Source organism: Phyllobates terribilis, unplaced genomic scaffold, assembly GCF_046119375.1.
Source record: "Phyllobates terribilis strain yellow unplaced genomic scaffold, ASM4611937v1 Scaffold_5__5_contigs__length_657084704, whole genome shotgun sequence".
Taxonomy (NCBI): Eukaryota; Metazoa; Chordata; class Amphibia; order Anura; family Dendrobatidae; genus Phyllobates; species Phyllobates terribilis.
Genome location: NW_027362765.1, coordinates 324,882,044 through 324,897,191, shown reverse-complemented (window position 1 = coordinate 324,897,191; position 15,148 = coordinate 324,882,044). Strand labels below are relative to the sequence as shown.

At 42.2% G+C, this 15,148-nt stretch overlaps 1 protein-coding gene across 1 annotated transcript in view; it reads left to right on the top strand.

The window, feature by feature from the left end:
* The window catches only part of LOC141271147 (snaclec purpureotin subunit beta-like), a 135,486-nt gene that overhangs the window by 51,545 nt on the left and 68,793 nt on the right, over nt 1–15,148 (top strand). The window contains exon 2 of the mRNA XM_073681247.1: nt 5,806–6,047. Within this exon, the coding sequence (XP_073537348.1) occupies nt 5,806–6,047 (242 nt within the window). The remainder of the gene's footprint in view (nt 1–5,805; nt 6,048–15,148) is intronic.

Below are 15,148 nucleotides of genomic sequence, written 5' to 3'. Positions count from 1 at the left end.
TGGTTAGCAACAGAAAAAATAGATATTTTTACTTTGAAAACAGCTGAATTTCAACACCACAAAAGGACTAGGTAGCTTATGGCAGACTGTATCATGTTTGTCACAGAAAAAAACATTGTTTTTACTGTGGTTAGCAACAGAAAAAAAATGATTTGTTTGCTCAGTCTACACACAGCTTAATTTCACCACCATAAAAGTACTAGATGGCAAACTGTATCATGTTTGTCACAGAAAAAATATTATTTTTTACTCTGGTTAGCAACAGAAAAAATAGATTTTTTTACTCTGAAAACAGCTGAATTTCAATGCCACAAAAGGACTAGGTGGCTTATGACAGAGTTCACAGAAGTTCATCAGCTGATGAGCTCCGGTGATCTAACTTACTGCACCGCCGCATGAAAGTTCTCACACAGCACCTGTGCCGTAAGTGAGGTCACTGGTGTTCATTGGCTGATGAACTCCTGTGACCTCTCTCCTGGTAGCTCAGCGCTACACACTGCTTGTGTCAGTGTGTAGCCTGCTGTCATGTAGAGCAGTCACATCTGCTGATGTGACTGCTCTACAAGTGAGATCGTCGTGGGACAGTGTGGATTATTTAATCACTACGGAAAGGCAAAGGATATAGTTGTTTATTCATTTTTTTTTTACAGGTGACAGTGGCTTCTGGTATTAGGTGTTAGGAATAGTATAAATGTGCTTTTTTTTTTTACAGGGGGCAATGGCTTCAGGGATTAGGCATTAGGTGAGTATAACTGTGTTTTTTTATATAAATGAGTCAAACCGTGTGTACTTTTATTTAAAATAAAGGATTTTTTACATGCAATGTCTTTATTTACAAACTTTTACTATGGGGTTAGTAATGGGGGCGTCTCATGGATGCCTCTCCATTACTAACCCTCAGGCTTCATGTCAGCTGCCAATACAAGGCTGACATGAACCTCAACCCTATTACCATACTTGCCACCAAACAAGAGCAATTGGGAAGAGATGAGGCTAAGCACCAGATTTGGTGCATCTTATTGATGCGCCATTTCTGTGGTGGCTGAGGGCTGATATAATTAGCCTCAGAGGGGGCTAGTATGCATGTCCCCTTCCCTGGATATTAATATTAATCCACAGCTATCTGATTAGCCTTTGCTGTTTGGATTTCATAGGGGGACCATACGTCAATTTTTTTCTGAGGTCCCCTGTTATCTAGCCAGTAAATGTTAATCAAACAGCTGTGAGCTTGTATTAATAGCCAGGGAACATTTGGGCCTAATGGCCCCTTCCTAGGCTATTAATATCAGCCCACAGCTGTCTTTTTAGCTTTTGCTGGTTAGTGAATACAGGGTGGAACCCACATCAATTTTTGTGGGGTCTCCCTTTTAATAACCACTAAAAGCTAAGCAAACCACTGTCAGCTGATATTAATAGCCTGGGAACCTGTAGGGCTATTGGTCCGTTCCCAAAATATTAACATCAACGCCCAGCAATCAGTTTTCCCTCTTCTGATTATGAAAATTATGGTGTACCCTGAGTCTTTTTTTTCCATTAACAACTATAGTAAAATACACACCCAAGGTAACTTTAGCTCACAGCCTCCAGGTGTTCCAGCAGCTGGAAACGTCAGTAACCTTAAAGGTTTTATCCAGTCAAAACCGATAAGTCCTCCCAGCACACCCACCCACAATTGCACACAGACGCTGGCAAATATGTACATCCTCGAACGCACATTCAGCTGAAGTGTATTGCCGTGCACAGACCCGTCGGGTCTGTGCGTCGCAATACACGCTGCCAGCCAATCAGAGGCCAGCAGCTGATGTCGGCGTGCATGTAACTGGGGGCACGTGGCAGTGACCGGGGGAGCGGAGGGAAGGTGAGCATTTTTTTTTAAAAAATCAGTGAGTATACGGTGGTCATACTACTATATGGATGACTATGGACTGTGCATTATACTACATGGATGACTATGGGCTGTGCATTATACTACATGGATAACTATGGGCTGTGGATTATAGTACGAGGATTGCTATGGGCTGTGCATTATATTATATGAAGGATATGGGCTGTGCATTATGCTAATATTGAGGACTATGGGCTATGCATTGTATATGGAGGTGCATTATTCTATATGGAGGACTATGGAGGGTGCATTTTATTATATGGAGGACCATACAGTGCATTATACTATATGAAGGACTATGGGCTGTGCATTATATATGGATGACTATGGAGGGTGCATTATACTATATAGAGGACTATACAGTGCACTATACTATATGGAGTAATATGGGATGCATTATACTATATGGAGGACTATGGGTGGCTGTTACGAATTGTAGTTCTGTGCTCCCATCTGGGAATGGAGCAGGTCCGTTGCTACGCTACTCCAAACTCAAGTGCCGCCATTGTTCTGACCATGGAGGCGGAGTTACTAAGCATGCAGGGAATCTGTCCCAATCTTGTGGAGCTTTGCGTTCTGGTCTTATGAGATGTAAGAGGATGGGGTATGCCATGTCTCTCACTGATTTCTCTGCCCGGGGATGATGGGATGCTGTCTCCCCGGTTGCCAGGCAGCACAAGACGCTGTTTTGTCTTGCACTATGCAGTGGTGGGATGTTGTCCATTCTGCTGTTGAATATAGCAGGGAGTGGCTGTCTGGGGATGATTGGGAGGTAATCAATACTTAATCATTAGGCAGGCTATATAATACTGCTTCCTGCTCAGTCCTTTGCTGTTTATTGCAGTTACCTATGTGCTTGGTGGTGAGTGGTACTAGCATTAGTCTTGCTATCTTTTCAGGGGTTTTCTCATTTTCTTTCCGGTTTAACTTCCTGGGGTTCTTGCAAAGGTATACACCTGGTTCTTGACTAGGCACCAGTCGCGTCACCAGACACCAGCTGTCCGGCAACAATGGGCCTGGGAAGGGCTCTGCCAAAGTCCCCCTTCCATTTACTGGGATCTGGGTGGAGCGTATTCACAGCTCTCAAGGACTCACCTAGCTGGGAAGCTTGTGCCAAGTGCATCTGTGACTGTGACTTTGCTGGTTTGGTGCCAGTCTTGCTTGGATCACTCTGCGAAGCGCATAACAGGGGTGCATTATATTACATGGAGGACTATGAGAGGTGCATTATATTATATGAAGGACTATGGGGGTGCATTATACTGTATGGAGGACTATGGGGGTACATTATACTATATTGAGGACTATGGGGGGTGCATTATGTGTCTGCTATGGAGCCCCATGACTTCCACGTACGCATCTGGTGAGTGTAATGGTTTATTTTATTCTATGCATTAAAGAGCAGCGGCAGAATGGGTGACATACGTGTATACCAGGATGGGGGATATATGTACCAGGATGGAGCCCAGGATAAGGGAAATATACCAGGATGGGGGATATATATTTATCAGGATGGGGCCTAGGATAAGGGATATATACCAGGATGGGGGATATATATACCAGGATAGGGCTATGATGAGGGACATATATACCAGGAGGAGGGACATAAATACCAGGATGGAGAGCATATATATATACCAGGATGAGGGGATATATATACCAGGAAGGAGGTCATACAGTGGGTGCAGAAAGTATTCAGACCCCTTTAAATTTTTCACTCTTTGTTTCATTTCAGCCATTTGGTAAATTCTAAAAAGTTCATTTTTTTTCTCATTAAAGTACATTCTGCATCTTGACTGAAAAAAACAGAAATGTAGAAATGTTTGCAAATTTATTAAAAAAGAAAAACTGAAATATCACATGGTCATAAGTATTCAGACCCTTTGCTTAGTATTGAGTAGAAGCACCCTTTTGAGCTAGTACAGCCATGAGTCTTCTTGGGTATGATGCAACAAGTTTTTCACACCTGGATTTGGGGATCCTCTGCCATTCTTCCTTGCAGATCCTCTCCAGTTCCGTCAGGTTGGCTGGTGAACGTTGGTGGACAGCCATTTTCAGGTCTCTCCAGAGATGCTCAATTGGGTTTAGGTCAGGGCACTGGCTGGGCCAGTCAAGACTGGTCACAGAGTTGTTCTAAAACCACTCTTTTGTTATTTTAGCTGTGTGCTTAGGGTCATTGTCTTGTTGGAAGGTGAACCTTTGGCCAAGTCTGAGGTCCAGAGCACTCTGAAAGAGGTTTTCATCCAGGATATCTCTGTACTTGGCCGCATTCATGTTTCATTCAATTGCAATCGGTCGTCCTGTCCCTGCAGCTGAAAAACACCCCCATAGGATGATGCTGCCACCACCATGTTTCACTGTTGGGATTGTATTGCGTAGGTGATGAGCAGTGCCTGGTTTTCTCCACACATACTGCTTAGAATTATCACCAAAAAGTTCTATCTTTGTCTCATCAGACCAGGGAATCTTATTTCTCATAGTCTGGAAATCCTTCATGTGTTTTTGAGCAAACTCTGTGCGGGCTTTCATATGTCTTGCACTGAGGAGAGGCTTCTGTCAGGCCACTCTGCCATAATGGAGGGCTACTGTGATAGTTGACTTTGTGGAACTTTCTCCCATCTCCCTACTGCATCTCTGGAGCTCAGCCACAGTGATCTTGGGGTTCTTTTTTACCTCTTTCAACAAGGCTCTTCTCCCACGATTGCTCAATTTGGCTGGACGGCCAGGTCTAGGAAGACTTCTGGTGGTCCCAAACTTCTTCCATTCAAGGATTATGGAGGCCACTGTGCTCTTAGGAACCTTGAGTAATGCAGAAATTCTTTTATAACCTTGGCTAGATCTGTGCCTTGCCACAATTCTGTCTCTGAGCTCCTTGGGCAGTTCCTTTGAGCTCATGATTCTCATTTGGTCTGACATGCACTGTGAGCTGTGAGGTCTTAAATAGACAAGTGTGTGCCTTTCCAAATCAAGTCCTATCAGTTTAATTAAACACAGTTGGACTCAAATGAAGGCGTAAAACCATCTCAAGGAGGATCACAAGGAAATGGAAAGCATGTGACTTAAATAGGAGTGTCTGAGCAAAGGGTCTGAATACTTATGACCATGTGATATTTCAGTTTTTCTTTTTTAATAAATTTTCAAAAAATTCTACATTTCTGTTTTTTTCAGTCCAGATGGGGTGCAGCGTGTACTTTAATTAATGAGAAAAAAATGAACTTTTTAGAATTTACCAAATGGCTGCAATGAAACCAAGAGTGAAAAATTTAAAGGGGTCTGAATACATTCTGTACCCACTGTATACTGTATCTCTGCAACGGAAAGGTGAAATAAAATAAATAAAAAGTTTTATTCTGCACTGCAGCACCTATTAGATCGTGTGTTCAGTTTACTATGAAAAGTCTGGCGAAAGGTGCTCTTCAATGTTTTTTCTCTTTTTTTCATACACTCTAAAATTCGATTTGTTTTTGCAGCAGCTGATTGACCCTGAGTGCTGCTGCCATAATTAATATCCTTATGTTATTTTGTCAATATAGGCTGTCCATAGTTTTTAATTATTCTATTCTGGCCAAATCAGTGGTTAGCATTGTTGCTTTGCAGCGCTGGCATCTTGGGTTCAAATCCCTCCAAGGACAACATCTGCAAGGAGTTTGTAAGTTCTCCCTGTGTTTGTGTAAGTTTCCTTCAGGTACTCCGATTTCCTCCCACACAAATTTAGATTGTGAGCCCCATTGGGAACAGTGATGATAATGTCTGTAAAACGCTGAGGAATATGATGGCGCTATATAAGCAATGCATAATAAATAAACTATCAAGACCAATGCCACCCTGGTAAAAAATAATCTATTAGAATTTTGACCAGAGCCTTAGTGATAAAGCCCACAGTAGAAGTGAGTTTAAATGATGTTTTCTTCAATTCTCAGGTGATTATGAGCAGGAAAACGGCGATCAGTTAATGAAAGTTGCCACAAATGAAGATAACATTCATGAGTTATTTGATGAATACAATGAAGATGAGTTGGATGAAGAAGACTTGTCTCTGAGTCAAGAAAGTGACCATATTGAGCCAGATTTTACTGAAAAAGCAGAACATACTGCCTGTCCTGATAAAGGAACATACAAGTACCATATTTTTCAAGAGTCTAGTGACTTCCACATAGCCACGGTATGTGTTTATATCTATAGTAATTAATAGCCTTATAATTGTGTGTTATATGCCAGTGTACAATATTGCTGCTGTTGGAGCAAATTTTCATGAAATCTGACCTGATAATGTAGCAAATAGCATTTTGTCAATTGGCTTATGATATTCACCTTTGCCCAGCTGAATTATAGCCAGATGACATTCATGTGTGGGGCCATAACAGAATGAGATTGAATGTTAAATTCATCTGTTTATTGTCACCATCATTATGTGATGTCATTGTAGCGGCAGCATCAACAACATATAAGGCGATTGTATAGTTTTAAATGCATTTCAAAAGACATGATTGCACCTCCCAGAACCACATAGAATACAACTATTCACTCTGGGCCCTGGGTAAGGGATAGGTAATGTACTAGAGTTCTATATAACCTCAGACATGGACAGTGCCAGCTAACAAATATGAGCCTGACTGGCTAGCTATACTTGATCTGCTAAAGGATGCTGGTATCTGCTAAACGGTCACAGCACATAACTATTGTGACTGGCACAGTAAGAAAAAAAAAAGAAATAAAAATATCTATAATATAACTGGGGTTGCGTGTCTCTGTCTGAAGTCTTTATAGACTGCGCATGCACGACGCGCAGTCTGGCTCCAGACAGAAGCAGGCATCCAGCCATTACAGGTAAGAGGAGTGTATGGCGCCGGAGATCAAGGTATGCGTAGACACTAAACGCATACCGCGATCTCCGACGCCATACTTAGATACTTACCTGACCGGGAGGAGCGTTGCCACGGCGCCTCTCTTCGACGGAGACCGTGGCAGGAGTGAGGCGTCGGATCGGCGCATGCGCATAGCGCTATCCGGCGCCATTTTACTAAAGACACATATGCAGTGTGTCTTCAGCAAAATGGCGCCAGACAGCGCGGTGCTCCGGCGCCGCACTCCTCCCCAGGCCTCCGGCAGAGGAGGACACAGCAGTGCTGGAGCACAGGGAAGAAAGTTGAGTATAAGTGTTTATTTTTTTATGTGTGTACAGCATGAAAGGGATGAGGGGGCCACACATACCAGGATTGGAGGGTGAGGGGACCATGCATAACAGGATTGGGGGGTGAGGGGCACCACACATACCAGGATTGGGGGGGTGATGGGACCATGCATACCAGGATTGGGGGGTGAGGGCACCATGCATACCAGGATTGGGGGGTGAGGGCACCATTCATACCAGGATTGGGGGGTGAGGGGACCATGCATATCAGGATTGGGGGGTGAGGGGACCATGCATACTAGGATTGGGGGGTGAGGGGATCATGCATACCAGGATTGGGGGTTGAGGGGTGCCATACATACCAGAATAGGGATGAGGGGTACCACACATACCAGGATAGGAATGCGGGGCACCATGCATACCAGGATGAGGGGTACCATGCATACCAGGATAAGGATGAGGGGTGCCATGCATACCGGGATTGGGGATGAGGGGTGCCATGCATACCAGTATTGGGGATGAGGGGTGCCATGCATACCGGGATTGGGGATGAAGGGTGCCATGCATACCAGTATTGAGGGTGAGAGGTGCCATGCATCCCGGGATTGGGGGTGGGGTGTGCCATGTATGCCAGGATTGGGGGTGAGGGGTGCCATGCATACCGGGATTGTGGGTGAGGGGTGCCATGCATACCGGGATTGGGGGTGAGGGGTGCCACGCATACCAGGATAGGGGTGAGGAGTACCACGCATACCAGGATAGGGATGAGGGGTGCCACGGATACCAGGATTGGGGATGAGGGTTGCCATGCATACCGGGATTGGGGGTGAGGGGTGCCATGCATACCGGGATTGGGGGTGGGGGGTGCCATGCATACCGGTATTGGGGGTGAGGGGTGCCATGCATACTGGGATTGGGGGTGAGGGGTGCCATGCATACCGGGATTGGGGGTGAGGGGTGCCACGCATACCGGGATAGGGGTGAGGAGTACCACACATACCAGGATAGGGATGAGGGGTGCCACACATACCAGGATTGGGGATGAGGGGTGCCATGCATACCGGGATTGGGGGTGAGGGGAGCCATGCCTACCGGGATTGGGGGTGGGGGGTGCCATGCATACCGGGATTGGGGGTGAGAGGTGCCATGCATACCAGGATAAGATGGTGGAGACAGGATGGGGGCAGCTCAAATAACAGGAGGGGGGCAGCACATACCAGCATGGGAAACCATATACCAATAAAAATGCTCACCACCCGGGCGTAGAACGGGTTCAATAGCTAGTATATATATATATATATACAGTTGAAATCAGAAGTTTACATACACTATATAAAAAGACACATATGCATGTTTTTCTCAATATCTGACATAAAATCAGAATAAACCTTTCCCATTTTAGGTCAATTAGAATTACCATAATTTTTAATATTTGTCAAATGGCAGAATAATGAGAGACAGAGAATATTTTAAGGCATTTTTATTACTTACTACAAAGTCAAAAGCTTACATACACTAAGATTACTATGCCTTTAAACAATTCTGGACTGCCCATATGTTGATGTCATGTGTTTGGAAGCTTCTGATAGATTTTTTGGCAACATCTGAGTTAATTAGAGACATACCTGTGGATGTATTTTAATGCACACATGAAACACACTGCTTCTTTGTGGAGAATCATGGGAAAGTCTAAAGAAATCAGCCAATATATCAAGGAGAGAATTGTGGACTTGCACAAGTCTGGCTCATCCTTGGCTACAATTTCAAGATACCTGAAGGTGCCTTGTTCATCTGTACAGACAACTATATGCAAGTACAAAAAAGATGGGAATGTCCAGCCTTCATACCGCTCATGAAGGAGACGGGTTCTGTGTCCCAGAGATGAATGTGCTTTGGTCCAAGATGTGCATAACAACCAAAGGACAAACGCAAAAGACCTTGCGAAGATGTTGGCGGAAGCTGGTAAGATTGTGTCAACATCCACAGTGAAACGAATACTGTGTCAACATGGGCTGCTTTGCCAGGAAGAAGCCATTACTCCAAAAGAAATATAAAAAAGCCAGATTAATGTTTGCAAATGCACACAGGAAAAAAGACCTTCATTTTTGGAGACATGTCCTGTGGTCTGATTATACTAAAATTGAACTTTTTGGGCATAATGACCATTGTTACGCTTGGAGGAACAAGGGAGAAGCTTGAAAGGCTAAGAACACCATTCCAACTGTGAAACACGGGGATGGCAGCAAAATGTTGTGGGGTTGTTTTTCTGCAGGAGGGACTGGTGCACTCCACAAAATAGATGGCATTATGAGAAAAGAAGATTATGTGGCAATACTGAAGCAACATTTCACGACATCAGCCAGGAAGTTATAGCTTGGGCAGAAATGGGTCTTCCAAATGGACAATAACCCGGAGCATACTGCCAAAATGGTAACAAAGTCGCTTAAGGATAACAAAATCAATGTTTTGGAGTGGCCATCACAAAGCCCTGACCTCAATCCTACTGAAAATTTATGGGAAAAGCTGAAAAGGCAGGTGCGAGAAAGGCGACCTACAAGCATGGATCAGTTACACCAGTTTAGTCAGGAGGATTGGGCCCAAATTCTGACCAACTATTGTGAGAAGCTTGTGGAAGGATATCCCAAACGTTTGACCCAAGTCATTCAGTTTATGGGCAATGGTACCAAATACTAATGAAATGTATGTAAACTTATGACTTTGCAGTAAGTAATAAAAATGCCTTAAAACATTCTCTCTCATTATTCTGGCATTTGGCAAATATTAAAAATTATGGCAATCCTAAATGACCTAAAGCAGGAAAGGTTTATTCTGATTTCATGTCAGATATTGAGAAAAACATGCAGATGTGTCTTTTTTATATAGTGTATGTAAACTTCTAGTTTCAACTGTATATATACACAAACACATACAGTACAGGCCAAAAGTTTGGACACACCTTCTCATTTAAAGATTTTTCTGTATTTTCATGACTATAAAAATTGTACATTCACACTGAAGGCATCAAAACTATGAATTAACACATGTGGAATTATATACTTAACAAAAAAGTGTGAAACAACTGAAAATATGTCTTATATTCTAGGTTCTTCAAGGTAGCCACCTTTTGTTTTGATGACTGCTTTGCGCACACTTGCCATTCTCTTGATGAGCTTCAAGAGATAGTCACCAGAAATGGTCTTCCAACAATCTTGAAGCAGTTCCCAGAGATGCTTAGCACTTGTTGGCCCTTTTGCCTTCACTCTGCGGTCCAGCTCACCCCACACCATCTCGATTGGGTTCAGGTCTGACTGTGGAGGCCAGGTCATCTGGCGTAGCACCCTATCACTCTCCTACTTGGTCAAATAGCCCTTACACAGCCTGGAGGTGTGTTTGGGGTCATTGTCTTGTTGAAAAATAAATGATGGTCCAACTAAATGCAAACCGGATGGAATAGCATGCCGCTGCAAGATGCTGTGGTACCCATGCTGGTTCAGTATGCCTTCAATTTTGAATAAATCCCCAACAGTGTCACCAGTAAAGCACCCCCACACCATCACACTTCCTCTTCCATGCTTCACGGTGGGAACCAGGCATGTAGAGTCCAACCGTTCACCTTTTCTGCGTCGCCCAAAGACACTGTGGTTGGAACCAAAGATCTCAAATTTGGACTCATCAGACGAAAGCAGATTTCCACTGGTCTAATGTCCATTCCTTGTGTTCTTTAGCCCACACAAGTCTCTTCTGCTTGTTGTCTGTCCTTAGCAGTGGTTTCCTAGAAGCTATTTTACCATGAAGGCCTGCTGCACAAAGTCTCCTCTTAACAGTTGTTGAAGATTTGTGTCTGCTGCTAGAACTCTGTGTGGCATTGACCTGGTCTCTAATCTGAGCTGCTGTTAACCTGCGATTTCTGAGGCTGGTGACTCAGATAAACTTATCCTCAGAAGCAGAGGTGACTCTTGTTCTTCCTTTCCTGGGGCAGTACTCATGTGAGCCAGTTTCTTTGTAGCGCTTGATGGTTTTTTCAACTTCACTTGGGGACACTTTCAAATTTTTCCCAATTTTTTGCACTGGCTGACCTTCATTTCTTAAAGTAATGATGACCACTCGTTTTTCTTTACTTAGAATTTGTATTATGGCAAGAAAAAAGTAGCTAACAGTCTATTCAGTAGGACTATCAGCTGTGTTTCCACCAGACTTATGCACAACACAACTGATGGTCCCAACCCTATTTATAAGGCAAGAAATCCCACTTATTAAACCTGACAGGGCACACCTGTGAAGTGAAAACCATTTCTGGTGACTACCTCTTGAAGCTCATCAATAGAATGCCAAGAGTGTGCAAAGCAGTCATCAAAGCAAAAGGTGGCTACTTTGAAGAACCTAGAATATAAGACATATTTTCAGTTGTTTCACACTTTTTTGTTAAGTATATAATTCCACATGTGTTAATTCATAGTTTTGATGCCTTCAGTGTGAATGTACAATTTTCATAGTCATGAAAATGCAGAAAAATCTTTAAATGAGAAGGTGTGTCCAAACTTTTGGTCTGTACTGTATATAAAAAATATATTATTGTTTTATTTTCCCATGTGATAACATTTTGATTCTAACACTTACCCTTCCTCCGGCTTAATAAAAATGAACTAATAATCTTCCAAGATTTTAAAACATTGTGGTGCTATCAAGGACATTTTTTAATATTCTCACAGAGTCTGTAGCTGCATGCATATTGTGTAAGACCATAGTTGCAGGAGTTTCTGTCAAAGACAATCAAACTCCGCTCAGGGAAGACAGAGTTGGTTAATTACAATATCTGTGTTTCTAATTGCTCTACAACCATTGCTGACTAAGCATATGCACTGTATATATAAGATTAAGGAAGCCACTATGATGCCTCCCTTCACATGATCCCTACACATGATCCCCAAGCGTCAAGAAGGTGCACGACTTAGCAAACTCAGATCAGCTCTGTAGTGCCGACATATTACTGAATTTCAAATGTAACCGGTAATTTTTATGACCTTATGTGGGGTACAATGAATGTACATGTGAGGTACACAGAGTGGTAGTAGTGGCTGTAGTTCTCCCACAAAGAATAAGTAATGTCCTTTCTGTCTTGTAGTTTGTGTGCACTGTACCACACTCATGTTTGAGCTTGGGGGTCCCTCTGGTCCTGCGATTCCGGGTACGGCAGCTACCACACATGCAACGACAGACTCTGTTTCTTTTTCCAAAAACTCAACTTTACTCAACAAGTTCAGATGTTTCATGGCAGTTCCAGTACAGCACATATCAAGTTTTGCAGCCTGAGCTCTCCTTTCCGTTTCTGATGCCCCAGGCCCCTGATTTCCTCTCTCTGTCTTCACAGCTTCCCTGTTTCCTTTCCCAGCTTCATACTTCAGTATCCCATCCTGCTCCCCCTGTTGAGAGATGAAAGAGGCACCCTTGTCGATGCCTGATTCAGGCAGTAGGCTCCGGATTTCCTGAGAGTTACCACTGAAAATATTGGCAGTCGTCCGCATTCTGTCCTTCCTTTCCAATCCTGTGCTTTCCGTACTTTTCCAGGCTCTCTGGCCTACTCTGCCTTTCCTCAGATCTCTTCCTCTCCAGTACTCTCTTAAATGTTGCAACTATCACTTGCTTACTCTGTCTTACTAGAACCAGGAAATACTCCTCCTATTTATCACTTCACTCCCCTCCCATCTGGGAAATTCCCTGAACCTATTAACTATAACTTTACTTATTTCTTACACTACAGTGACCCCTACTGCAATACCTCTTCCTAACTAACCTTATCTCATTCCTGATTTCCTATACTTTCCCTATACTATTTTATTACAGCATAGTAAAACGCATTTTCATTATTTCAACATTAGTCATCTTCAACCAAAACAGTACACATTATATTAGTCACATACTATATATAAAACCATTATTTAAGTCTGGTTATTACTCCCTTAACACATCTACTGTTTTACCAGGAAGGGATGAAGAGCATGCGTAGGCACCAACACACCCTTACATACAATCTGTGGAGTAAATGAGCTTGGTCTAGTCACAGCAAGGACAAACAGCAGTTTCCAGCCCAACTGTCAATGAAAAAATCGAAATATTCCATACTCCAAAATAATTGTAATAGAAAGGGGAATAGAATGTTACATGTATTTCAATGTATTAAAAAACTATAAATGTGAAAAATAGACACATATTTTTTTTTTCCTTTACATTTACTCCCAATATCCCCAAATAAGAAATATCAAAATATCAGAAAAATTAGGCCCCAAAAATCACAAAAAAAGACAAAAATGACACATACTGTATAACTGGACAGAGAAAACCGAAGTTTCAAAATACACAAAATGTACAAAAAAAAAATAATGAAAATGTGTCTGGTCATGAATGGGGAAAATGGCCCACTGTTGAACTGGTTAACCCCTTCATGACATTCAACGTAAGTTTACGTCATGATCATGAAGGGGTTCCCTAAAAATGTCACATGAGCTCTGCCTACACGATTGACACTGGGAGCTCAGCTTAAGTGAAAGCCAAGCCTGCACAGTCCATGGCCATTTAACCCCCTAAATGCTGCAATCAAAAGCAATCAAAGCATTTAAAAGGCTGGGAGAGGGAGGGGGCTCCCACTCCTTTCAGATCATCACCCCCACAACATCATTGGGAGGAACCGATCGTTGCTGTGGTGGCCTGTTTAGACTGTGATAGCAGCATGATCCTAAGAGGTTTCTGTCAGTGCAGCACTGACAGGAATAATGAAATGCATTTTACCAGCAATCAAAGTAACAACAATTAAAGTGCCAAAGAGGGACTAAATTAAAAAGTTAAAAATATCTAAAAATATTTAGAAAATCACAAAATAAATTAAAAAATGAAAAAAATATTATACCAATAAATACATATATTTATGTAAAAAAACAAACAAAAGTACACATATTTGGTGTTATCACGTCAGGAATGACCCGATATATGAGATTGTCACAATATTTAACCCTTTCATTGAACATCGTAGACAAATAAATAAAAAACGTAACCCAAAAACTATGCTTTTTCATCATACTGACTAACAAAAAGTGGAATAAAATATGATCAAAAAGTCAAATGTAAATAAAAATGGGATCTCTGAAAATGGATTTTTGTCTTGCTAAAAACAAGACACCTAAATTGATGGTTTTTGTTAATTGTCCCTCTCAAAAATCAGAATAAAAAGCGATCAAAAAATGTCATGTGCCCAAAAATGATACAAAAAAGCTTCACCTCATCTCACAAAAAACAAGACCTCACATGGCTCTGTAATATAGAAAAATTATTACTAGCTCTCAAAATATGGCAATGCAAAAACATAAAACAACATATAAATCTGGTATCGCTGTTATCGCACCAACCAGAAGAATAAAGTCGTACAATGACTTATACTGCACGGAGAACGTTGTAAAAAAAATAAAAACAATTCTTCACCTGCTGTTGCTTTGTTCATTCTAACTCACAAAGATAGCAGTAAGGGTCCCGATCTCTATGCTGAGCACTTACACCGGGGTTTATGTGTACATTTTTGAAATACGTGATTCAGACGGAACCCTCAGAGAAAAATTTGCTATAATTAGGCAGAAGGAGACTCTGTAGACACTGTCTGGCCTTGATCGAATGGTGTCCCCTTTTTAAGTGGTCATCCACAGTTTTGTGCACCTGTGAAAATTAGGGCACAGTTGAACAGAGGCCATATGGAGTCCAGAGAAATGCTGCTGCCTCATTATAGTGAATGGATCCCTCAGGAGTTTCATCTGAATAATGTCATTCATACATTTAGATGGAAACCCCGATGTAGGTGCTCAGCATAGAGCACTGGATAAATGTGATCCAAAAGTTTATGTAAAATGTTCCCAATAAAAGCTTCAAATCAATCTGCAAAAAAAGGAAATCTGCACTCAAGTCCATCATCTGTCAATGGAATTATAGGGTGCTCCATGTTACTGGTAGCACAAAGGCTCTGGAAAGGTACTATAGCTCCTCGACCCCAAAAGAAATTCAGCGAATTTTGCACTCCCAAGTCCAATGCTTTCCTCCCTTCTGAGCTCCAGTGTGCCAAAATCACATATAGCATCCACCTGTTTGGCATTTCT